The 26,998-nt window shown below is 41.0% G+C and overlaps 1 protein-coding gene across 3 annotated transcripts in view; it reads left to right on the top strand.

Annotated features, from left to right (window-relative positions):
- The window catches only part of DNAH11 (dynein axonemal heavy chain 11), a 256,071-nt gene that overhangs the window by 197,968 nt on the left and 31,105 nt on the right, over positions 1-26,998 (top strand). For all 3 annotated transcript variants that reach the window (XM_036010519.1, XM_036010518.1, XM_036010520.1), the window contains 4 exons: positions 12,845-13,049; positions 18,062-18,226; positions 19,945-20,085; positions 24,203-24,373. In XM_036010519.1, coding sequence (XP_035866412.1) covers positions 12,845-13,049; positions 18,062-18,226; positions 19,945-20,085; positions 24,203-24,373 — 682 coding nt within the window. The remainder of the gene's footprint in view (positions 1-12,844; positions 13,050-18,061; positions 18,227-19,944; positions 20,086-24,202; positions 24,374-26,998) is intronic.

The raw sequence follows: 26,998 nt of genomic DNA, 5'->3' as shown, positions 1-26,998 counted from the left end.
TTCGGGGTAATTTCCAGTTGTCTGCCAGATTAAATGAAGGTATGATTTCTGGAGAGATGTGACATAGGAATAGGACTACGAGTGTGTGTAGAGAAAGAGAATGATTTCACTTATTAGACAAAGATTGAGGTGCTGCTTTAACACCTCACAAGCCACTTGACCTATGAGCTTATGAAGGACATCTCGGCTGAACGGTAGGTAGGGAGCACCTGCAGAGCGGTACGGTAGTCGAGCCATCGTGGTGGATCAGGTTATCTACGGAGACGCTAGGACAGAGGGCGAGCTCCCGTTACAGATGAGGAAAACGGGACTGAAGGAGCTTAGTTAGTCTTCTTGGATGCCCTGTGGTTCTGCGAATTTAATATGGGGAAACCTAATTTCTTAAACAGCTTTTCCAAATAAATAGGCAAGACCATCTTTCCGTAGAAATCCTTTGAATACTACTTGACCAGACTAACCTTTCCTTCTCTTTCAAAATTCCGTTTCCCCCCAGACCTTGTTTATTTTCCCATCAGTGTCTCGGGACCGGTGTGTGGTTTTCAGATCCCCACCTCCCATTGCGGCTCAGACCCTTTCTCCCTTCACGCGGACTGGAGTAGTCTTTTTGCGCCCCCCCCCCCACCCCGCCCGCTCCTCTCCAGCCCAGACGGTGGTGAAAACAGTCTGTTCCAGCCTCATGCCTGTCTTCAATCCCCTGTGCAAAGACGCTTTAAGAATTCCCTATTGCCTGCTAACAAGGAATCGAATCAAAGCTCTTCTGTGAAGATTGTAAAATGCTTTACCTCTCTGATGGAAGACTCAGGAAGCATAATATTAAATTAGACATGGGCCCATCATTCAAATTAGGAACTGAAAGATTCCCGATATTCTTCAAGGCACCTTTGTGCTGCCCTCCTCCCCCATGCCTCCTCCTCTCCCAAAGGTGGTCAATGTCCTAAGTTTTGTTATCACTCCATTATTTGATTTAAAGTAGTTTCAGGATACACTTGCATTTTCCAAAAATGATAGGTTGTTTATTTTTGTTTGATTGGGGGCTTTATAAAAATGTCACTATAATGCATATCGTTTAAAGGGACTTGAAATTTTTACTCAATATTATGTTTTAAGCCTTATTATATTCTTGCTTTTAGCACTTGTTCTTTCATTTTCACCACTGTATTTCATCACTCTTCAAGGGCGTGGCTATTCCTCAATTTATTTAATGGTTTCATTGAAGGACAGTTAGGCTATTTTCAGACTTTTTGCTATTAGAAGCCATGCTGCTACGAACATTAATGTACCGAGTATTCCTACGCACATCTGCAGGTGCATATACATGGAACTTCTTCAGAGTTCATATTGTCGAGTAGGAGTGTGGGGTTGCAGGGTATGCGCACAATCAGCTCTAACACATGATGCCAAATTGTTCTTCAAAGTGCTGGTGTAATTTCTGCGCTCACCAGTAGTGTTCAACAGAGAGTTACGGAGTCTTTCAGAGAACTGTGCTAGGGGCTTTCACCCTTCTGCTGTTTTGTATGATACAGAAGATTTCTGAGTTTAATGCCATTGGCCACTGTTTCCCAGGGGGAACTATTCCTCCATCCTGTTTTTTTCCACCTCTTATTTTTGAATGGAAAAAAATAACGAGACACTCAAAATATTGCAAATAGTTTTGTTTATAAAAGCTTTAAAAGTACTTTGGAGTAAAGGTTGGTGTTTTAGTGATCGTGTTTTCACCTGACAAGAAATATATTTAAACAAAGCAAATGCTCTCTTGTTCCTTCATGTAACTCTTTAAAAGGAGAGAAAGAAACTATAGAATATTCACACATATGCATACTAGAAGGGGATGTGGAAAAATAAAAGGAGATTGGTAGAAATAGGTATTATCTTTCTTTCAATGCAACAAGTAAAAACTAGGAAAAACACTGGAAAAGAAAGTGAGCAGGCAAATATTGATATGCCCCGTGTAGTAATAGAAATAGAAACCCATTTGCAGTGTTAATGGGACAAGGACAGAAATTTTTTATTTTACCTCCATCACACCCCAAACAAATCTGCATTTGTAAATTTTCTAATAGGTCTTCTGTTGTGATCTTCATCAATGAATGTTTTGCTTGATTTTTTCCTATGTTTCCCTGTGTATTGTAAAGACAAAACAGTAGTGAAGACAAGAAGAGAGGGGAGACAAACCCTGGGGATTGAAGCCAGAGCGTTCACCCAGAACGTCTTTATTACATCGTGTGCCTCAGATGCAGGTGGAACAACACTTGCATCCTCCTGAGAGAAGGCACGTCCCTCAGAAAGTTTCTGGTTATTCATAGTGTTTTTGTTTATCTGAGTTCTGTTTGTCTGGGGGGTTTTAAAGAACTAATGTTCGTTTACTCTTCCTAATAATGAGTGTCTGAGAAGATGCTTGTGATAGATATGGCATAGTCCAAAAGTTGAAGTTCATTAATAATTGGAATGTTGTGGAGTATGAAGTAATGAATACTAATTACTCCTTTCATGTCTGACAGCTCCCTGTGGACCAATACATCAGCCCCGACTTTAATTTGGTTCTAGTAATGGTTTCGTCAATAGCACATTAAATCTGTGTTTGAGAAGATATACAGTTGAACCTGACCCACATAGTAGATGCCGCTGTCGTAAAATGGCCACAGGCTGACAACAGCTGGGTAATTACAAATAATTAAATCCACCAAACTCCAGACAATCCTAATTTTAAACAAAATATATCTTATGGCAGTAATCGACAGAAAACATATCTGGGAAGATTTATCAACACATACTTTTTCTAAAGCAAATTTACTGGCTTACATATTAGAGAAGTTGCTGATCTGTGAAGCATCTTCATAAAATTGTATCTCTTTAATCTTTCAGATCCCCTAAACATTAGTGAAGTCATTTTTTAACTTTACTTTCCACTGGAGTAGCCTAACTGCAAGATGTATTTTGAATGGGAAATGCATGTATGTTTATGAGCATACAAATATTTTTAAAGACATTTTATACTTTATTCTATATTTATTTTTATATAATTATTTTTAGTAATAGTCTTGAAGTAGTATTCCCTAAATCTAACTAATGTAAGTATTAGCCATATGACATAAATTTCTATTTTTATGGAAATAATAAAATGAAAGGGAGAGAGTATTCTACAGACATTTATTTTATAATGACTAAGTGTCCTGAAAGTTGTGCTAAAATTAATATGAGGAAGTTTCTTAGTTAGCAAGTTCTCCATTTACTAAATATTATGTTGCTGCTTTTGGCCTTGATGCCATACAACTGTACTGTAGTTGATTAGAGATCTATCTGAATGAGGCCTTAAGCAGGATTTCAGACAAAACCATGTTAAATTCAGTCTCTTGCTGCAATAGAGTGTGTTCTCTTGAGCTGGAAGCTCATGGTCTTAAGTAAGCTCTGGAGTTATGGAATTCTCTCCTGTCCCTGTGGGTAAGAACATTTTTTATTTTCAAGTTAATTTGTGCCTTCATTGAATAGAAGTCAGCATTCTAGACTCTTCCAATTTCTAAACTGAAAACAGAATTTAATTGCAGAAAAGACCTCCAACAACCCTTCTATTCCTCAGTTCAGCCAAACTTTGTTTTAAGGGTAACAGGCAGGGTCTTCCCACAGTGCGCACACACTCTCAGGCATTGTGCTGATCTTGTTTGACGCCCTCTGAAAGGAAATGCCAGGGAGGGTCACAGATGGAGAACCTTAGATTTTATTTTTCAAAAAAGTAATTTTCTTTTCTCTTTTTTAAAGGCAAATGAATATAAATAGAAGCAGAAATTTTTTATGGTACCTTATAATATTTAAATATGGATGTATTGAAATATATAATATATATATTTTATTTCTATATCTCAAAAGGGTAGTCATCTGCTATGATTTTCTTTTTTAGCTCCTTTTTTTTTTTTCTGTTCAGTGCTACCTGGACTCTTGCAACATTAATCTTTTTTTTAATTCTAATTGAAGTTAGCTTTTATCTTAGAAGGATGTATTGGTTATGTTAAGTGTATGAAGCAGCAAGACAATGAACTCATTTCTATTCAGGACTTTTCTTTCCTTCCTTCTCTTGAAAGTCTTGCCAGCTGTGCAGCTTTCAGCAGAAACCGGGTTGGACCAACTGGAGCATCCCCCTCCTGCCCAGGTTGCTAAGTAACACCTCCCTCCGCCTTGCCCCACACCTGATCCTTTCTGCTGCACTCTCAGCTGGAGCTGTTGGAGCTCACAAGTCTCTTCTAGAAGCTTTTAATTTGAAACAGCAGGGCATGCAGTAAGGCTTTTAGGTGCCCATTGAAAAGTTTTTTTCCCTTCTGTTTTTTTTTTACTCCAACTAGTGGGACTATTATTTATTAGTCTCAACGCCCACTTGCTATCTCTTTATCCTGACAAAACCATTGGACGAGGCCCAGAGAATGGAATTCATCACGTTCAGAGAGCTTGTTTGCTGTCTGAATTGCCCATCTCAGACACCCTATCTCAGGAAATGTCTCTCCAAATGGCCTTGTGAGGAAGTTTTTGCAAACATCTTTTTTAAAAGGGTCCTACTGAGCTCCTTTCTCATAAAAACTGTGCTCTGCCACAGAAGCAAGTCCTTATTCTAAACCAAAGATGCTGCTTTTCCAGGTTTGGGTTTTGATGGCAATAAATAGTGATGGTGTTTGTTCAGGCACTCAGAATATCTGCTCACTAGGGAAACTTGTTTAGGTTTTTATGATTCAAGACAGACGGCATTTTCAAAGTAGCTACACTAACTCTTGAGAACAGTTCCAACAAAAGTAAGAGACACTTCCTAAGTTCCCTGACGTATTTCCTAGTAATAAGAACTCCAGATGATGATCTAAATTTTGGAGAGCCTTCTTGGTTATGGCGGGACATTGCTGCCTCTCTCTCCTCACAGAGATTCTGGCTTTCACGGACATCTCTCTCCTGGGAGAAGTGTATCCCCAGGTTTATCAGAGAAATGCTGTGAACACTCACCAAAAAATCATTTACAAGTGTTTTTAATGTAATTTGCATATCAGTCCTTTACAATAAGAGTGATCTTTCATGACTTGAAAAAATTAGGACTCTTTTCATCCCAGGAGATGTTTTGGCTGTAGTTTTTAAAAGATTTATTTATTTTTAGAGAGGGCACAGAAGGGAGAACGAGAGGAAGAGAAACGTCAGTGTGTGGTTGCCTCTCACACAACCCCCTGAGGATCTGACCCAAAACCCAGGCATGCGCCCTGACTGGGAATTGAACTGGAGACCCTTTGGTTCACAGGCTGGCACTCAATCCACTGAGCCACACAAGCCAGGGCTTTGGCTGGATTCTGAATAAACTTTTGAAAGAACTTTGAAATTCCCAGTGTATTTGATTTTTATGCAAACCCAACATATGGAAAACTGAATTTATAGTTAATTTGTAGATGATTGTCTTTTTTGATACATTAATCATTCAGCTAAGAAGTGCACATTTTGGCACACTTAAAATATTACATTTTCTTTTCCTGAAAGCCAGGAGGTAGAAAACTTTGTGTAAATTGAGTGATTTCTTTTTATAATTTTATAAGTTAAGTAATTCATTTTATGGAACTGTAGATCTCGGATTAGGGCTGGGCATCTCAATAACCAATGCTACTTTCCTTCATAAGCAAGGACAGACTTCCTAACCACAGATCAGCAGGGCATGTTCTCTGAGCTGTATCTTTAAATTGTTTTCTCTAGTGACCATAGGCTGTTATGGGTCAATCATATTCTCTCGCTACCATAGGCTGTTATGGGTCAATCATATTCTCTCGCTACCCTCTTGTGGTTGACGGTCAGACAGGTCGACAGAGGTTGGGGTTATAAGCCATCACCATCAAACAGAGCAGATTAACCTGCAGTCTAATGATTTTATACTAGTCATTTATAGTCTAATGACTTTATAATGAACTTTATGCTAGGAGTCTGGAGACCCAGGTTCTAGTCCCTGTTCTGCCACTAAGCTATGTGACCTTGGACACGTCATAAACTCTTTGGGTTCATAAAGGAGAATCAGCTGGATGATCACTAGGGACTCTTCTTGCTTTAAAATTACAACCCTGCTGGGTGAAACAATGTTTTGAGTCACCCTATGTCCTATACAATTAAGCCATGGTGTGTGTACTGGGAAAACACATTTTATTTCATTCTGTGTTCATATAATTGGTTTCTCACCTCCAAGCCAGCAGTTCTCAGCCAATGAGAAGAGGAGGCAAGAGGAGCTCTCTCCCTTGAGATTCCTGCCTGCACCCTTGATTCTTGCTGTGATACAGCGTCAGGGGCCAGAGCCCTGTTCCTGGAAGACATGGGCTGGAAAACGTGTTAAGAACTACTCACTTAAGAAAGTAGCCACACTTCTGTGTTTTATGCTGCTCTTCACACCTTGCTCTTGCTTCTCATTGAAGTTGAAGTTCGAGAGCTCATAGCTGCCTGCTGCAGTCTAGAAGTCACGACCTCTGGCTCCATGTCTTTCGCAGAAATAACAAAACTATTGTTTGCTTTCCCCACCCCTCTGGTTAACACAGCTGTTGTCTGGATCCTTCAGATCATGAGGGAGCACTGGCTGTCCATTTCATTTTCCCAGGTAGGAGATTAACCAAAAATTAGCCTAGCAGCAGTGATAAAACCCACTGAGTCGTTCAGCAGTCTTGTCTTTCGTAGATTATAAACACCCCAGTTGAGGATAATTTACTCTCCCTGGGAAATCTAAGCCTATAGAGTGATGTCCCAGAGTACAACATAAAAGCCAGTTTTATAGGCGGACATTCTTACCTCTTCCATCAGCAGAGCGGATTTTTGCCAGATAACTGCCTTATCAGAGAAAGTCAGACCAGTCCCTTAAACAGGTGGATTTCTGGTTCTTAAACTATGAATGTTTCAGGACATATGTCACGTGCAAGGGGGACTGAGTGCCACAGCGTCACCTCCGAGCCATCTTGGGGAGCATTACTGTAACTGAGATATTTGGTTAAGTACACATTTAACAAGTTAAAAGCTGGTGTCACCTGTGAACTCGCCAGAACCTTATAATCCATGTTGGCCAGTCTCATGCTTTTTTCTTTTTTTTTTCCCTTGAAAGCCCAAGGAGACGAAGCGCAGTTATGCGTAAAGGCTGATGGGAAAAATTGTAGCTTGGCATTATTGGGAAATCCATGGGGATCAGCAGCTACTGCTCTGAGAGGAGATGACGCTAACACCACAACCTGGGGTGACCCTCTAGAGTGGCAAATGGCAAACAGCCTGTCTTGGTAAAGCCTGTGAGCTGAGTTGAGAATGGTTTGTTGTTGTGATTGATCTTTGATTTCTTTGAATTTATTTGTTTGTGTATCTATCCTCACTCAAGGTCATGCCTATTGATTTCTGTAGAGAGAATGGAAGGGAGGGAGAAGGAGAGGGACACTGATGTGAGAAAGGAACATTGATCGGTTGCCTCTCATCAGCGCCCCATCCAGGGACCAAACCCACAACCCAGGCATGTGCCCTGACCAAGAATCGAACTGGCGACCTTTCTTTTCAGTTTATGGGATGATTCTCCGAACAACTGAGCTGCACTGGCCAGGGATGATTTATTTTCCTGAAAAAAATTTTTTTGAATTTTTAATTCTAGTTGACATAGCATGTTATATTAGTTTCAGGTGCACAACATTGTGATTAGACATTTATATAACTTATGAGGATCTAACAATGGTTTTATGGGGTTGTCAGTAACAAAGAAAAGAATAGGCAGAGATGTGTGCGGCACACAAAGCCTAAAATACTTTCTCTCTCTGGCTCTTTATAGAAACTGTTCTCCAGCCCCTGCTCCAGAAGGATTTCTCCCTGAGGCCTGAACACCAATGACCTTCAGAAATGTTACTTTGCTGGGGCTTGTTTCGATTCTCACACACACACCCAATCCCTTCCACACAAATCTCAAAATTACTTTGACTTCTTACTGCACGCAGTTCCTAATCCTGCCACAAGGAGCAGTCCCATTAGACAACAAGAATGAAAAGTCTAGGCTTGATTTATTGCATTCTTCATTTACGTTTAAATTTTTAAAGTATAAAAATGTTTAAATCCTGTTTTTATCTAGGGATATATGCTAGTGGTTAAAACAGGAAGTTTATGAAATACGAGCTCAAACCCAATGAAAATTCGTAAGCCAACGAGGGAAAATTCAACCTGAAGTCATGGATGGTTGTGACAGACCCGGCATTTCCCTGAGACACTTGCCAAGAGAGGAAGGAATTCAGACCCAGATGGAGCAGTAGTCAGAAAATCCCTGCATGTGCACAGAGGCTGATTAATTATTAGAATATGGGTTTTATTATTTGGATATGTAAATGAGCACAGACCTTGGTTATTGCTTATGTGTGAGAACCCCAAGCAGTAATGACAAGAATCCTTCGCTCTTGAGATTTCCCTTCACAGCTGGTCTCGCTAGGCCACCAGTCATACAGCGGATAGTGCCAGCAAAGGAAGACCTTCCCAAAGCTTACTGGTGAGATCAGTCTGGGAAACCCTTCGAAAGGGAAACTCAAGTCATGGGAGAATTTTTGAAGATGTTCCCAATGTAGATGTGATTGAACATGTCCTCAGTCAAAAAGAAGGTTAACTAAGAAAAGTGTTCTTGTCACATAAGATTGTCCTGTGAGATAACTCGGCACACTCAAGGTCAAGTGTGAACCGCTGGGAAACTACAGTGGCACGGCTCATTTCCTTACAGATGGACAGATGGACAAAAGTCCAAATGCTAGTGTTGACCTCTTGATAGATTGTTCTCTTTTTTTTTTCTTTCTTGGTAACATGATTACTAAGGTATACTTGACATACATACAATTTAGTCATTTCAGGTGAACAGTTCAGTGGTTTTAGTATATTCACAGCATTAGGGAGCTGTTACCACAGTCAATTTTAGAACTGAAATTCCTAAGCAACCAAACTTACTCTCTGTCTCTATTGATTTGCCTATTCTGGATATTTCCTACAAATAGACCCATATAATGTGTGGTCTTCTGTAATTGGCTTCTTTCACTTGGCATAATGTCTTCAAGGTCCATCCCTGTTATAGCAGGAATTGGTACTCTCTTTTTTATGGCTGAACAATATTCCATTGCTTAGGTATACCACAGTTTGTTTGTCCAGGGCTTTACAGACATTTCGGTGGTTTCTAGCATTCAGCTATTATGATAATGCTGCTCTGAACATTTGTGTATAAACTCTGTGTAGACATAGGTTTTCCATCCTTTGGGGTCTTTACCTCAAAGTAGAATCGCAGGCTTAAACAATAACTCTATGTTTAAGACTCGGAGAAACTCCCAATTTCATTTTCCAAAGTTGTGGGACCATCTGACATTCCTACCTGCAGTTTATGAGGGTTCTAATTCCGTTCCATCCTCCCCAGCACTTGCTGTTGTCTGCGGGGTTTGTGTGTTTGTTTTTGCTATAGCCATCTCGTGGGTGTGACGTGGCACCTTACTGTGGTTTTGAATCGCATTTCCTTGATGGGTAATGACGTTGAGCATCTTTGCAGGCGCTTATCGGCCATTTGTATATCTTCTCTGGAGAAATGTCTATTCATGTCTTTTGCCCATCTACTAATTGGGCAGACCTCGATCTGTCCCATTATAGGCACGTTGTACATATTTATTTATTAACCAAATAAATAAAAGAATGAATCAGTATGGAAAATTTTATACCCATAATGCCAATTTTGAGAAAGTACTAATGTCTGAAGAGCAGAGCCCATGCCGGTCTCGGTAATGGTTTTAATGCCCAGTGCAAGGAAGACTCTGACTGCCCGCCCAGTGTTGGGTTCAGAGAGTGTAAGTGCTCACGGAATGAATGAATGTTGGTTGCAACATGTTTCATGATAAAAACAAGTAGCTGGAGAAATTATCAATAAGGTACATGATTATTCAATGAGCATGAGATCAGCTGGAAAATCTGTGCAAACGTGTAAACAGATAGCGTCAGACCTATGACCCAGACGGCAGGGGCTCTGGGCCACTGTGCTCACCAGACACCGTAGCAGCCACTGCCGGGTTCACTTGTCACAACCGACCTGTGGTTCACTTGTCCCTGGGTGTTCTCAGTGTTTCTTCTTAACAGTAATGTGAATACTTACATTTTTAATTGTTTTTTTAAGGGAAGTATGTACTATAGAGCACACACTGGCCCAGAAAGGGGTTGCTACCTGAATTGCTCTTTTTCTTTCTGGGACAAAAAAATCACATAGGAAATCCTGACCAAGGAAAAACAAACCAAAACTAGATCATGTGAAACAATTCACTGTCTAATTAGGAAAGAGTGTCTCCAACAATAGCTTGTTTGGCAAGTCTCTTCAAGCCTGTGAAAGCTTTTGTTGCAAATATAAGATCCCTACAATGGAAACAAAATTCAAGAGCTGATCATGAATCTGACGAATCATTAGAGCTGTAGTGATTAACACTTCAATGAGTAAAACTGTAGTGACTTAAGAAAATTATTTGTAACAGTATTTACACAATAAAACAAATTGTTTCATAAAAATGTCTCCAGCCCAATAGTGTGGCCAGTGGATCTGCGGCCCGTGTGTTACCATGTGACACGAGAGACTTAATCTCAGGGCTGGACACATCACAAGACATCCACCAACAGCAGCCCAATGAATTGCTACGTTACGGCATTCAGGTCTCCCTGCTGCAGTGGAAGGGATGTTGTTACAGATATCGTGAGAGTTGATGAAGGAACATTGCCTGAATGCTCAGCCTATTAGACCGTGTGTTTCTTTTGAATCCAGCCAGTTTTTCAAAATCGATAAACTTGGTGAAATAACATCTCACCTGTAAATCAATAAGATCAGTAGTAAAATAGTCTTATAGTCTTTTCATGGTTATTTAAAAGCATTACATAAAATAAAAAGATGCACTGTGGGTAACATTCTGTCATCATTATGATGATACCTCTATAGTGAAAATACACACCGAATAGGGAAGAATCCAGAATTTTTGTGAATGAGATAAAATAGGAGACTGAGAAGACACCCTTTGCTTCAGCCACGCTGCTGGGCTTCTTACAGGACTTGTCACACCTGTGCTGTTCAGGCCACTTGGACGGAAGATTTTGGGGAAATGCCAGTATTTGTGGTTTCCATGTGACGCATGAATTTAAAAACACCTCTTCACCAGATCTTCCTGGCAGGTTCCCAGCAGGAGAAAAGGCCACAGAATAGGCTGGAATGTTTAAATAGAATTAACAGAGTGACTGTTGACAGAAAGGATTTTCAGAGGGAAGGCAAAGGAACCTGGCAATAGGGCTCAGGCAACCAGGGATTTGCAACAGGAAGCCCGCGCTGCCTCTCGCCTGAAGGTGTTGCTGGGTCCTGTGAGCACAGCTGTGGAAGGGAACCATCCCAAATTCAGAGTACGGAATACGGTCACAGCAGGGCCCCAAGCCCACCGGACCACAATGCTGAGGCGGGGAAGATCCACCTGGATCTTCCTCTCTTCCCGGACAGGAATCCCGTACATTGGCCAGGGCCAACCAGATCACAGAGGGGAATGGATCCCAGGTGATCGGGTCTTAGAAGTTAGACCCCAGCATCTGCTAAAGAGAAGCATCAGGCCTTCTCTCTGACCCCCCGTCTGAGGGAGAGGCTGCATTCATTCAGAGTTTTGCTTACAATTACAGCGACCACTCCGCCTAGATGCTCAAGCAACACAGAGAGCGTGTGGCCAGACAGCAGGGTGTCCTGGCAGTGGAGTGCAAATGCAGGCAAGCTTCAGGGAAGGTGGGACCCGCAAGTCCAGAAAACCCAGAACATGCTCTTTTGGCATTACTCCTCCGTCCGAATATTGGTTGAGTTTTTCTCCGTGGGAAATCAGAAATGTCTTTCTCTCCTGTTGGGTTCACCAGGAGGACAGAGACTTCAACATAAGCTTTTCGGTTCCAGTTCAGACTCTCCCTCAGCTCTGTCCCAAACCTAAATCCCAGGAAAGGGTACTGTGATTGCAACAGTGGGGATGAAGTGACCGTTCCTGGTGCCCGGGGTCAGGGGAGCCGGGATACACACCAGAAGCCTGGGAGCAGAGAGCCCCCCCCACCCGACCCCATGTGCAAGACGGAGCTGGGAGGAATATGGCCCATGCATTCCACGCAGGGGGCTTCTAAAACTTTGTTTTTGAGCCAGTGCCAAAGAATTGGAAAGTAATTTTAAGTATGTATGCACTTTTAATATATGAATTTAAAATATATAATACGCATACCTATACACATATAAAAACACAAACATAATAATTTCATCCTTAAAGAATAACAACGTTGAGATATCCAACTTTTTGGCATCTCTGCGCCATGGTGGAAGAAGAGTTGTCTTGGGCTACATTAAATACATCAAGACACATGATCACACACAAAAAAATCTCATAACGTTTTAAGTAAATTTACAGTTTTATGCTGGGCCACATTCACAGCCATCCCAGGCCGCATGTGGCCTGTGGGCTGCAGGTTGGACACCCCTGGAAGGTTAATCACAGGGAGTGTAATAACAGAAGCTAACATTTGTTGTTTTAGGTCCTTTATATGATCTATTGTATTTCATTGCTATGATGATGCTATTAGGTGAGTATGACTCTTCCCCCCGTTTTGCAGTGAGGAAACTATATTATACAGAGGTTTCGTGGGTAATTCCTATTCTTTCTTTACTTAGTGATAATTCCTTTTCTTTCTTTACTTTAGGGAAACTGAGAGTAGCTGAAAAATCCTGAGTCACCTGGTCTTATGGCCTAGATACATTATCAGAATACAGGGTTGGAATGACACCTTAACATCAGTTACGGCTCGGGGGAGCTCCTGAATGTCTGTGTTCTCGCCCCTGTAGGTATATCAGGATTGGAGGTAAAGAGTGCGAGTTTAACAGGAACTTCCGGCTTCTCCTTCACACAAAGCTGGCAAACCCTCACTACAAGCCAGAATTGCAAGCTCAGACCACCCTCCTCAATTTCACCGTCACGGAAGACGGTCTAGAAGCCCAGCTGCTGGCAGAGGTGGTCAGTATCGAGAGGCCAGATTTGGAGAAACTTAAGGTAAAGAAATAAGAACTCATCCACCAACACATACTTAGTACCTGCTTTGTGTAAATTATAGCTCCAGACACGCCAGTATTGTTAGATAGGATTCCTGCCTCCAGGAGCTTGCAATCTCAGGGACTCCGGATCAAGGAGGTGGTTAGGGCTATGCCGCAGGTGAGGGGGTGCTGGCTCCACGTCTAGTTTAATACAGGTGATGAGGACAAGCAAAGAGGCCTCTGTGGGTTGGCTGCCCATAGCCAGTCCAGCCAGGGCACAAGAATGAAAAAGCAGAGTCATGGAGTGAGGTTGGGAAACTTAAGGGACTTGTCGTTGGTTCTGACTAACATTTAAAGGACAATTTACGGCTTGAAGTGCATGGATTAAGAAAAAATACTGAAAATAATTACATTCAATGTTGAATACAGAAAACGAGGAAACAGTAATATTATAAACATAGGAAGAGGGCGGTAGTAGAGTCAGGTAATTGCAACAGAGACGGTAGGCCCTGAAGAGCCAGAAGTGTTCACCCTCTGACCCTCTGTGGAAAAAGCCCGCCACTCCTGGGACCCATCGGAGGTTCTCAGACGGCGGTTCCTGAAGCAGCAGCAGCAGCAGCAGCAGCAGGTGGGGCATTCCTTACATCCAAACTCCAAACCACAGCCCAGACCCTTTACCAAGCACAGCAAGTGGCCCTCAGACACACGGGCTCAGCCTCCGTTTGAGACTGCTCTCCCTTGGATTTACTTCTGCAGCAGCCAACCAGCAGGGTAGAGACAGCACTCGGGTCAAGGCCAGGGTGGGCACAGTTCCCTTGAGCTGTGACATGCCAGGAGTGAGGGATCCACAGCCCAGGGTTCAAGGGCCACAGGTTTGCTGCCTTCTGCACCAACTGGACAGAGACCATGTCTGTATTCGAGACACCATATGACCACATAAGAAAATAGTCTTGTCAGGCTTACACACTCACACATTTTTTCTTCTTTCCAAAAGGTTTGACGGCTTGGTTAATTAATTGACTTGTTTTTACTTTTGATAATGAAGTTTTTCAAACATGAAAGTAAATAGTTACAAATCCCAAATAGTTATAAATTCCCATATGGGATCATTATCCAGCTTCCATAATGATCAGCATTGTGTTGCTGTCCCCCTAATTCTTGTCTGAAGCAGTTTTGAAAAATAAATAAGTTATTTTATTTTGGAATGATTTTAAATTTATTTACATAAAACTTGCAAAGCTGTTACAAAGTTCTTGCACACTCGAACCTAGTTTCAGTTTCTCCTGATGTTATCATCATTCTTTTTTGTAACATAAATATAAAATTTATTTAAAATGCTATTCTGCTTCAGTGTAACATGTTTGATTACTTTATTTAGTAATCAAATTTGTGGGCACAGAACTGTTCATGATATTCTTTTACTACCCTTTAACACCCATGGAGTTGATAGTGATGGCCTCGCTTTTACTTCCAACGTTGGTGATATGTGCCTTCCCTCTTTTTTTCTGTTACCCTGGCTAAATGGTTATAAATTTTATTGATCCTGTAAGGAGCCAAATTTTGATTTCTTGTGTTTTTATTTTAAATTTCATTAGTTTCAGTTATAATTTTATTGCTTATTTTTATCTGTTTGCTTTAAGTTTATATTGTTCTTTTTTTTTTACTAATTTCATGAGGTGAAAGCTTAGAAATTGAGTTTAGAGCTCTCTCCTTTCCTAATATACGATATGTCTACAAAGCTATGAATTTCCCTCTAAGCACTGCTCTTGCTGTGTAGTTTTTATAAGTTATACTTTTTATTTATTTCAAAATATTTTAAATTTCTCTTGAAACTTCTTTTTTGATCCACGTGTTATTTAGAAGTCTATGGCTTAATCTCCAAATATTTTGAGGGGTTTTTTTCAGATGCTTTTCTGTTATTGATTCTTTATTTAATTTCTGTGTGGTCTGACAGCATATTCATATTGTTATACTTTTAAACTATTTAAGGTGTGTTTTATGACCAAGAATTTGGTCTATCTTGTGACGACTTATGTGAGCTTGGAATAAAAATATGTGCTCTGCTGTTATCAGTGAAGTATTCTACAAGTGTCCGTAACAGTCATCCATGGTGTTGTTTGGTTCAACTATATAGTTACTGCTTCTCTGCCTTCAGAACGGTTAATTATGGATCTAGGAGTTTTGAATTTTCCTGCAAAAAGAGCAAATTTGCCTGCTTCTTACATTTCCATGTCTCTTTCCTCATGTATTTCAGCACTCTGCTGTTAGACATGTACTCATTAAGGAGCGTCAGGTTTCCTTGGAGAATTAACCCCTGAATCATTGCATAATGCCCTCTTAGCTCCGGACAGCTCCCCTTGTTTTGATGCCTGCTTCGTCTGGAAGCAGCATAGCAACTCCGGCACCGTTTTCACTTGTGTTTGCGTGGGGTGTCCTTCTCCATCACTCTGCCTTTACTGTGTCTGTGTCTTTAAAGAGGATTTGTTTGTAGACAACAGGTCATCAGTTCTTGTTTTTTTTATTTACTGCATCAGTCACTGTGTTTTAATTGCTATATTTAGATAATCCACATTCAAAGAGATTACTGATACAGTTGGAATAATATCTACCATATTTGTCATTGTCTTTTAAAAAATATTTGTCTATTAATTTTTTAGAATGGGGAAGGGAGGGAGAGACAGGGAGAAACATTGATCAGTTGCCTCTCTATAGGTACTCCCAGCCCAGGCACTTGCCCTGATGGGAATCGAACCAGAGACCTTTCACATTGCAGGACAATGCCCAACCAACTGAGCCACACCAGTCAGGACTCATTGTTTTTTATTTATTGCATTTGTTCCTTGCCTTTTGTGTGTGTTTTCTTCCTTTCTGCCTTCTCTGGTGTTAACTGAGCATTTTGTATGTTTCCAGAACTTGTCCTCTGTTAGCAGATAAATTGTACTTTAAAAAAATTTTTAGTGGTTTCTTTAACATTTGCTGTATACATTTACAGCTAATCTAAGTCCACATTCAAGTAATGCTGTGTAGTGCCTCATGGGTAGTTCAGGTACCTTTTAACAGAGTATTTTCATTTCCTCATTTTAGGTTGGTAGGGTTTTTCATTTAGTATTTTAAATATTTTAATGTACTCTTTTCTCGTTTACATTCTTTCTCAAGAGACGTTCCATGTAATTCTTATTCTTTTCCCTCCATAGATGAGAGTTTTTTAATCCCCTGTGGCTTGTTTCAAGAAGTTCTTCCTTGTCATTGATTTTCTGTAGTTTAAATATGATATGCCTACATGTAGACTTTTATTATTCATACTGCTTAGTATGCTGTGAGCTTCCTGGGTTTGTGGTTTGGTGAATATCGTGAATTTTGGAAAATTCTTATGTGTTATTACCTCCAAGCCTCCAATGTTTTTTGTGCTCCTTTTTTTCTTTCTTTCAGTTCCTTATGTGAAAATACCTGAAAGAAAAAATACTTTTTGTAATTACCCCATGGTTTTTGGTGATTTTTTTCTTTTTCTTTTTCTCTTTTCAGTTTAAAAATTTCTTTTGACATATTTTCATGTTCACTCGCTCACCTGGACTGAGTCCAGCCTACCAATGAGTCCATCAAGGGCATTCTTCATTCGTTACAGTGGTTTTTATTTCTAGCAGTTCATTCTGATTTTTTTCTTAGAACTTCCATCTCCCTACTTACATTGCCCGTGGGGTTCTGCGTGTTGTTCACTTTTTCCATTGTAGCCCTTCGCATATTAAACATACTTATGTTTGATTCCCAGTCTGATCATTTCAAAATCTCTGCCACACCTGAGTCTTGTTCTACCATTTGCTTTATCTGTTCAGACTGTGTTTCTTGCCTTTTCGCAAGAGCCAGACACGATGGATTGAGGAATTTGAACTGCAGTAAACAGAGCATTAGCGTGCGGTTCTGTGTTTGCATGGCTAGGAGTGAGGCTGTGTGTCCGGTTTGCCGTAGCTGCTGGTGTCATAGCTTCAGTTCCCTCTAATGTTCTTGATTCTGTCTCCCGTGTCTCTGAATTGCCCTAGAAGCGCCTTCTTAAATAGAGTTTGTATTTTGCAGTTCTCTCTGTTGTCAAGTGAGGTTATTGTGCTGGAGTCTGTTGATGTGGTAGTAAGAAATTATCGATGGAAAGTATTCTATAGTCTTATGATTAAATCTCAGGGTTTCCTAGTATGACTCGTCATTGGTATTTGCCCTTCAGACAAGTGTCGTATCATTTATTTCTCTCTCTCCTCTGTGAGCAAGGAAGTCCAGAAGCGGCTGAGTGATCTAATGACCCTTCACCCTAGATCAGGGAAGACTCCAGTAAAGCGATTTTCCTTGAGGGCAGGCTATTGTTAAGAGAACAGAAAGCTCTTCATCTATTTTAAATGCTTGCTTTCCTCTGGATATATTTCAAAATCGTTCCTTATCCCCTGCCCAAGGCAGACATAGATTCTTTTCTGATCCTTTGCTGTGAGAACCCCTACTAATCACAAAGGTACAGAGGGCTCCCTGACACTGGGCCCCCAGAGTTCTGAACACTCAAGCTTTGCCTCTAGCAAGTAGCCAATTATTAGTTCAATGGTCCCGGTAAGCTGTGGCTGTCTGTACTCACGCCTGTCTCTAGTTTTCAGAGTGGAGGTTGTTCTATGACCTCAGTTCTTTGATGGATGGAAGAAGAGTTTTGATTAGCTGTGTGTGTGTGTGTGTGTGTGTGTGTGTGTGTGGACATGATGGCTCCCAACTCTTTAGATTCGAAGCATAAACCAGAAGTTTCTTCCCATAGAACAGAGACTTCCTATTGGTGTGTGATGTTAAGTGATTATGATCAGCGTTCACACTCTGGGCGCTGGGGTGCAGCCACACCTCAGCATGCCTTTTGAAACTTTTTAAATGGATTTTTTAAAAGTATTATTGGTATGTTTTAATGTTGTGTTTTGCTAGATAGGATTTCAAGAAATCGATGATGAAGGAAGCTTAAAAAGGTGAATTTACCCACCATTGTGTTCATCTTTTTTCTTTTTTTTTGGTTTGTGTTAGCTGGCTCTGACCAAGCACCAGAATGACTTTAAGATAGAGCTGAAGCACCTGGAGGACGACCTCCTCCTGCGCCTCTCTGCCGCCGAGGGGAGCTTTCTGGGTGACACCCAGCTGGTGGAGAGGCTGGAGACCACAAAGGCAACCGCCGCAGAGATAGAGCATAAGGTAGGAACAGGCAGAGGCCGCCGGGGGGTCGTCTCTCTGTGCCCTCTGCGGATACATGCTGGGATGAAAGTGTGATCGAATTTGGCGATTTCTCCAAGAGGGCTGAGTTATCGTGGAATTCAGGTTGTCTAATGAACTGCCCTGAAAGATGGCGGTGGGGGGATTCAGAATGGAGAGAGAGTTGAGCTTGTGCTTCTCCTGATCCAACAGTGAGACCCAGTCATTCAGACTTGATTGTCACACTGTCACTTGTTCTGTGTGACCGCATTTGAAGTAAACTGAGGCCTGCTGGCTAATAGGGTCTAAAGTCTAAAACGACTAAACTGACATCATCCAGGCTCTCCACGGGTTTCCCGGTCTGTCGTGCATTTTAGAGAAATCCTTAGAGCCGAGGCTTCGTTTGCAGGCCTCCGGTGCTGCTGGGAGGCCGAGGGAGAAATGGTCCCCTGCCGTCTCAAATGCATTATTCACACTGGGAAAATGGCACTTCCAAAAAGCCAGCACAATTTCTCATTGAGTAAATGTCCTGCTGAACATCCGGCACGTGTCCCAATGTGCTTCAGGCGCGATGTGCACTTCGGCAGTAACCGGTAACCCTTAAATTCCCACTGCTGCGGAACAAGGGGAAGAAGCCTTATTTGCCTTCTGGCCTATCCTCATTACTAAGGAATCTCTTAATTACCCAGCGGAGGCTGTGTCTCCATTCCTCCAATAGATTTGTCTTAATTTAAGCAAGGGAACGGAATCCCAAATTGCTCCCTTTTTTACATAAAAGGAATTCTAGGTGGCTCCTGAGATGGTAAAGATTAGAGCAATTAGGTAAATTAGGCCTTAGCTTTCAAATTAACTTCTAATTATTTCTTAAAATGCCTCTTCCTGTCTTCTTAATATATTGCCATATAGGGACCTCCCAGCCTGCTCTGCATTTTCCTTACTTCCTTCTATACACAAATATGATGCATCGAGTCTATTAAAATGTCTGGGAAAATACTGCATCGTATAAAGCTATATGACCAGCAGTAGTCCTAGATAAAAGCAATATATATTGGAGCCTTCAATACAAATGAACATATTGGTTGATAGTTTCTTTTAATTATCTCTGGGAATGCACCCAGAGGCTAATACATAAAGACGAACCACATGGAAATAGATGAGCATATGGATGATCTGGTGCAAAGTCAAAGTTAGACTGTCACGCAAGTCTTCACGTGAAGGCTTTTCATGAGTGAGCACGGTATTAGATACATTATTGACCTTGGCTGCTTTTGTATACCTAGTTGCCCAATAAAGTTATTGGCACTGAACTGACCCAGCAGACTTTTAAGAGCTATCCCTGGGAGGTGATATAGCCGGGTTATTAACCCCTGACGGAGAGAGGGGAAACAGGAAGGTGACATTACTCGGAATAAGTTCTGTGGCGCCCCAAACGGTCAGGTTTGTTTAATCTGCAGTCATGAGATGGCTGAAGTTACATTCCTTCTCACTGGACACTCCTATGAAAAAAATATTTTAAATATTCGAATACTCATAAGAAATATGAAGTTAAAATTGTTTTCAGTATGAATTTAATACATTTGAACAGCTCAAGAGCATGGATGCCGTGTGTTGTTTATTTTGATACTAGTAACTTCTCATTTCAGAAATGCACCTTCCGTCACTTGGGTAAGTAGAGAGAACGTGCGTAGTTAGGTTACTGGTGTGGTTTGATTCCACCGCAGGTGATCGAAGCCAAAGACAACGAAGAGAAAATCAATGAGGCCCGAGAACGTTACAGACCCGTGGCGGCGAGAGCCTCTCTTCTTTATTTTGTCATTAACGACCTCAGAAAAGTCAACCCCATCTATCAGTTCTCGTTGAAGGTAATGCCGAGTACGCCAAGAAAAAAATAGTACACTTCAGGACTTCAACTTGTTTCTGGGAGTTTAGAATTTATTTTTAAGCAATGAGGGCACCCAGAAAGGGGTCATGAGGATCTAGCCAGCAAAAACAAAGAACACCAAGACATCCTCATTCTCTTACCTTTCATTTGAAGTTTTCTATGAGGCTTTGAGGTAAACTGTGAACATTATAACACATTTGGTTTTGTTCTAAAACAGAGTCTTGAGGAGTTTATTATATATAAATAAGGGTATTCTCCTAGAGGCTCCTATACTTTCTTTCTGAAACTGTAGGTCTTATGAAGAGATTTCCCATGTTATTTTGGTGCTGCAGGACAAAGAATGGGAGCAACTATTTATGAAGCTACTAGCACATGCAAGGTGCTTTCATGCTTTAGTTCATTCTTACGTCTGAAACATCTCAGTGTAGGATATTATTCTACCCCTATTTAAAAAAAGAAAATGAATACTTTCAGATTTTAAATAAATTGCCTGGTACTACACATTTCATATTTAAAGAGCCAGGATTTGAACCTGTGATTTGAAAGCCGATGCTCCATGTTGCACCACTCTGCCTCTGGGCAGGGTTCATTCATTCTGTCGGTCAGTTTTTAAACAAACAGCTATTGAGATCAGTCATCGTGGCAGATGTGGTGCTGGTCACTGAATAGACAGTTTTTAAAGAACAGACGTGAGTGAGGCTATATGGGGGCCAGTATGCTTGTGTGTGCATATGTGTGTAAAAGTGGTAAGTGCAGTGGGAGGGAATCGTAGGAATGGTGGGGCCGTTTTAACTGGGTGTTCAGGGAGGGATACAGAGGGTGTAGCCATGTAAAGAGTGTTCGGAGCATACGCAAGGGTGTGTGAGACATGAAGGAGTCAGGGATCCAGGCAGCGAATGAATCTGTGTGGTGGGAGCGTAAGGAGTGAGAGAGGAGACGGCAAGCCAGAGTCGAGAGAGGTGAGACGGTCGAGGTCCCATGAGGCCTCCTAGTCCCTGTTAGGGATTTTGGATTCTGGCCCTGGAGCAAAGAGAAGCCATTGAAAGGTTTTAGGTAGGACTGATAAGACAAAAGACTCTGATAGAAGTGAATGGACTCGTGATATGATTTGAAGCTAGAATAATCAGCTCTTGGAGATGGATTGGATGTGGACAGTTGTTGGGAACCACCGTGCCTGGTTTCAGAAGCTGTAACCCCCCTTGGCTAAGGCTGAGTGACAAGGCCTTAGGGACAGAAGCCGCTAAGGAGGCAAAGACTTATTCCCTTTCACATTCCCCTGCTCAGCCCTGGCAGATGACTGGCTAGCCAATGACGGGTAAGATTCCTCAGGGGAGGAACAACCTTAGACAGGCACAGTCAAGAAGGCACCACCAGGGAGGGACTTAAGGGACTACAGAATAGGGGTGATGGACCCTCACCCCTCAGCTTTGTGTAGCCTGAGTCCTCATTCCACTGCAGGAAGTCTCCCACTGTCTTGGCTACTTTGTTTTGCTGGCCTGACTCAAGCCTGAAAGAATGCCAGATAAGGCGGATCGCAGCCCTGTACTATTACAGGCAGTTCCTGGGACAGTCAGGCCTGAGAAAGAGTGCATGAAGTCCTGTGAGTCCTGCTGTGCTAAGAATACCCTTAGGTTCATCTGGATTAGCTGTTTAGGCCTCAAGCATAGAATGGGTTTGTTTCCCAAAGCTGTATGGCCCTTTGGCATCACTCTGTCTGTCAGACCCTGACTCAGAATGAGCCGTTCTAGTTCTTTGAATGTTACCTATTAACCATACCTCCCTTCCTTGATCATTACCGCCTGACACTGATGGGTGAGCTTTAAGAATATGCCCTGTATTCCTAGCCAATTTAATCCAATAAAATCCCATGGAAAGAGGTGCTCGAGGTGCTTCTCCTCTGAGAAATCAGCCTGCCTTTTCTCCCCAGGCAGATCGTGTTTTAGCAGTCTTATTTCATCTGTGACACTGGGGGACACTGTGAGACAGGGTTCCCCTCAGGCAATAAAGAAGAGGAAGAGAGTCAAGAGAAACTAGCAGGTTCTAGTAGAATGGAAGGGAGAACCGGGCAATTGGATTTTGGAACAGTCACAGAACATAGGAGAATAATAAAACTAGTATCACTCAAATACCAGAACTAAACGAAGGCATTAGGAGGAAAGGAAACTGCAGAGCAGCCCCCTTCATGAGCCTTGTTGCAAAACTACTCCAGAAGAGGTTGGCAAATTGAATCAAGCCACATGTAAAAAGCAGAATATATTACGCCCAGGTGGAATTTGTGCTGGGAATGCACGTTGATTAAACACTCAAAGATCACACAATATCATTCTTCATATTAATAGAATAAAAGACAAAACCCATATGATCATTTCAATGGATGCAGATAAAGAAGTTGGCAAATTTTAACACTTGGTTAAAAAAAAGAAAAATAAAAAACCAACTCTGAGCAAACTAGGACTAGATGGTAACTTCTCAGTATAATGAAAGTCATCTACACAAACTCACAGCTAACAGTGTAAACTCAATGCTGAAACACTGGATGCTTCCCCTAAGATCAGAACAAGACAAGGCTGTCTTCTCTCAACACTTCTAGTCAATGCTGCACGGGAGGTTATAGCCAATACAATAGCACACTAAAAGGCACAGAGATTTAAGAAGAAAAACTCTTTTTCCCCCCACAGATGACCTGATTGCATATGTACAAGATCATAAGAAATCTAAAAAACAAAACAAACAAACAAAAAAACCCTACTAGGACTAAGAAGTGAGTTCTTAGCAAGATTGTAGGGTGTAAAGTCAATATTGAAAAATGTGTTGTATTTCTATATATGAGGAGCAAGGAAAATAATAACTCAATATTATTTATAATAGCTTTCAAAACCATGACACTTTTAGGGATAATTTTAACAAAACAAATTCAAGATCCGCATACTAAAAGCAGTAAGACGCTCTTGAGAAACATTTCAAACATTTAAGTAAGTGGAGAGGGAGAGAGAGCCCGATTTTGGTTTGGGGCACTCAGCACCATGAAGATGTCACATCTCTTCACACTGATGTGTAGATTCAGTGCAGTCTCAATTGAAATCCCAGAATGCCTTTTTTCTTTTTTTAGAAATTGGTAAGCTGATTCTAAAATTTGTGCAGAAATGCAAAGGATTTGAAATAACTGAACAATTTTGAGAAAGAACCACAAATATGGAAACCAAGTACATGATGTCAGGACTTACAGACCTACACTCACTGGCCTGGAGAAAAGTACACAAATTAACGGAACGGAACAGAGAGTCCAGAAGTAGACCCGCAAGCACGCGGTCAGCTGACTTCTTCGTGAAGCCAAGACACTCAGTGAGGGAGGGATAATATTTTTGCAACAAATGGTACTGAGACACCTGAATATCCACATGGAATAAAATGAAACTCAGTCCTAATTTTGTACATCACACTATATACAAAAATAACTCAAAATGAATATGCTAAGCCATACAATTTCCAGGAAAAAATAAGAGAAAAATCCTTGAATTGGGTTAAGCAAAGATTTCTTAGCATACAATAGGAAAAAATTGATAAATGGAAACTTTTCAAGTGAAAAAATTCATGGTCTCCTAAAGACATTATTAAGAAAATGAAAAGGCAAGCCACAGACAAGTAAAAACCATCACCAATAAATACAGATCTAACAGAATTTATCTCAGAATATATAAAGAATGTGTGCGGCTCAATAATAAAACAACACAATTTAAAAAAATATATGAAAAATTCAAAGACATGTCACATAGTAAGACATAAGAATTGCCCCTAGCACATGTTTAAAATGCCCCACAGTGATGAGAGAAATGGAAAGAGGATGGCGCAGTTTCATTGGCTAAGGAGGAGATATGGGTAGATTTTATGGAGTGACATTAATAATAATAATAGTAATGGCAGCAAATATTTAAAGGGCACTTACCTACCATGGACCAGGGACGGTTCTTAGAGCTCATATAATCCTCATAAAAATCCTGTCCTGTTGTCTCTCCCCATAGAGGACAGTTCGGCTGCGTCTCTGGCAGGCTGGACTCCCGGCCCCAGTTTCCCTTTAACAGCCACTTTGCATTGCCCAGGCTTTCAAGGCGCTGTTCCACAGAGCTATCGAGCAGGCGGACAAGGTGGAGGACACGCAGGGGCGCATCTCGGTGCTCATGGAGAGCATAACCCACGCCACCTTCCTCTACGCCAGCCAGGCGCTCTTTGAGAAAGACAAGCTCACCTTCCTGTCCCAGATGGCTTTTCAGGTGAGCCAGCCGGTTTCTGGAGAGCATCCCCACAACCAAAGTCGCCTGTTTCTGTTTACTATGTACTTTCCTTCTGCTGAAGGGGAGCATAGACACCTTATTTCGGGAGCCTTTGGTGACACAAGGAGAACTTGAGTTCCCGGGGGGAACCTGGGCATATGACAGCCTGCAGGTCAGTCTCGGGGCTTTGGTTTGGGTGGGGAGGCCCTTGAAGCCATACGTCAGCTGTCACCATGAAGAACAGATTGACGAGCCATTTCTCTCACCTTTTCCGGTTCTGTGCAGAACCTCTCAGGGGCTGCCAAGGGGATTCTCTGAGATCAGAATTGTGAATCCAGCTGTGAGGGGCTCTGGAAGCCCCTTAGAAAGGTGATGGAGCTCCTGATTTCACACTCCCACCTCCAGTGAGACCTGCTCTCCTTCCCTCTTTTTATATGGACGTCTGCAAAAGACTCTGTTTGAGCAAAGTGACCATGATAAGCAAAAGACACTGAGGATCACGTTCCTAGAGGAAATAAGCAGGCTCTCCCTTTGTTAGTTCATTTACTATGTGACGTTTTTTGTCAGTCCAAATTTTAATGATGTCTTCTCTCTTTGTATCCTCTCAAATATCTCACACAAAGAAGGCATTTTATAAATACTTTCCATTAATAATGATAAACTATTCATATTTTTAGTATTCATATATTCCTTTTGGTTATATGAAAATATATGAAAAATACAAAAAGAATTATGGATGTAGACATTTTATAATGTATGTGATAAACAGGAGCAAAGCATTATAAAACAAAATCATAATCAAGATATAATCAATATATAACATTGTATTAGTCCAAGATGGACAATCTAATTATTCAATATGTATATATTGTATATGTATATATTGGGTTGGACAAAAGCCCATTAGGCTTTTTCTGTAAAATATAAAACACATTTTTCATTTTCACCAATAACTTTATTGATTTGGATATTTTGAGTATGTTGGCTGTCTCCCTTGTGGTAAAACGTTGATTATTCTCAGTTAATGTCTTCATTTGCTCACTGTCAACTTCAACTGGTCTATCCAACTGGGGAGCATCATCCAGAGGCAACTATCCATCGTGAAACTTCGCAAACCACTTTTGACACGTTCACTCAGTCACAGCATGTGCTCCATACACTGCACAAATCTTTACTTTTGCGTTTCCATTGTGTTTTTACCTCTCTTAAAATAATAAAGCATACTTAATATGCCAAAAATGTTGCATACTTTCTTCCATCTTCAATATTAATATGGCTACACAAAAATTCACCAATTTTGTTAAGTTTTTTTTTTAAATGCACAGTGATATGACAGCTGTCACAACGCAATCTAACAAAATTGTTTCAAATGAAGCTCAAGACAACTGAGCACTACTAGATCCCTTGTATGAAAAAAACAAACAAACAAACTTTTTGGCCAACCCAATATTATGAAACGGTTACCATAATAAATTTACTTAACATTCATCACCTCACATAGTTACAATTATTTTTTGATGAGAACTTGTAAGATTTACCCTCTCAGTAACTTTCAAAAGTACAACACGGTATCATTAACTATACTTACCACGCTGCACATGGCCTCATCAGCACTTACTAATATTACACCTGGAAGTTTATGCCCCCACCCCACCTCCTGTATCTGGTAACCACAAATGTGTCCTCTCTATAAGTTCAGTCTTATAGATTCCACATATATGAGGGATTATGCAGTATTTGTCTTTTTCCCTCTGACTCACTTCATTTAGTATAATTCTCTCAAGGGCACAAATGGCAGGATTTCCTTTTCTGTGGCTGAATACTATCTCATTGTATCTGTACCATGTCTTCTTTATTCCTTCATCCATCGATGGCCACTTAGGCTGCTTCCATGTGTTGGCTATTGTCAGTGATGTGGCAATGGACATGGGTGTACAGGCAGCTTTTTGAGATAGTGATTGCATTTCCTTTGAATGTATACCCAGAAGTGGGGTTGCTGAATCATATGGTAGTTCTGCTTATTTTTTGAGGAGCCACCATACTCTTTTCCATCGTGATTGTACCAATTTATATTCCCACCAACAGTGCAAAAAGGTTGCCTGTTCTCTGCCTCTTCACCAGCATTTTTCCTCTCTTGTATTTTTGCCAATAGCCATCCTAACAGCTGTGAGGTGGTATTTCACTGTGGTTTTGATCTCCATTTTCCCTGATGACGAGTGATATTGAGCAGTTTATTATGTACCTGTCGGCCATTTGTATCCACTTTGGAAAAAATGTCTAGGCAGTTTTTCTGCAATTTTTTAATCAGATTGGTTTTTTGCTGAAATTTTTGTGTTTCTGCGTATTGCTCATGAACAGTAATGAACCAGAAGTGATAACACATAACATGTGTATCTATTTAAAACTTCCCCTCGGAAGCCAGGGATAAATTATAATCTCTCTCAAATCCTGACAATCCATGCTTATCACAGCTTCATATGTCTGTGGACAATTTGTTGTTTGTTGAGAGAAATTAAACTGGATTAAGAATTAATTTTCCAATAAAATAAAATACTTTCATGCATGTTACCACCCATTGCATTTTGAAAATATCTAGAATTTTAAAATAGTCTAAAACTCAAGTAT

The sequence above is a fragment of the Phyllostomus discolor genome, chromosome 10 (assembly GCF_004126475.2).
Source record: "Phyllostomus discolor isolate MPI-MPIP mPhyDis1 chromosome 10, mPhyDis1.pri.v3, whole genome shotgun sequence".
NCBI classification, from domain to species: domain Eukaryota; kingdom Metazoa; phylum Chordata; class Mammalia; order Chiroptera; family Phyllostomidae; genus Phyllostomus; species Phyllostomus discolor.
This window is presented reverse-complemented; position numbering and strand designations above follow the sequence as displayed.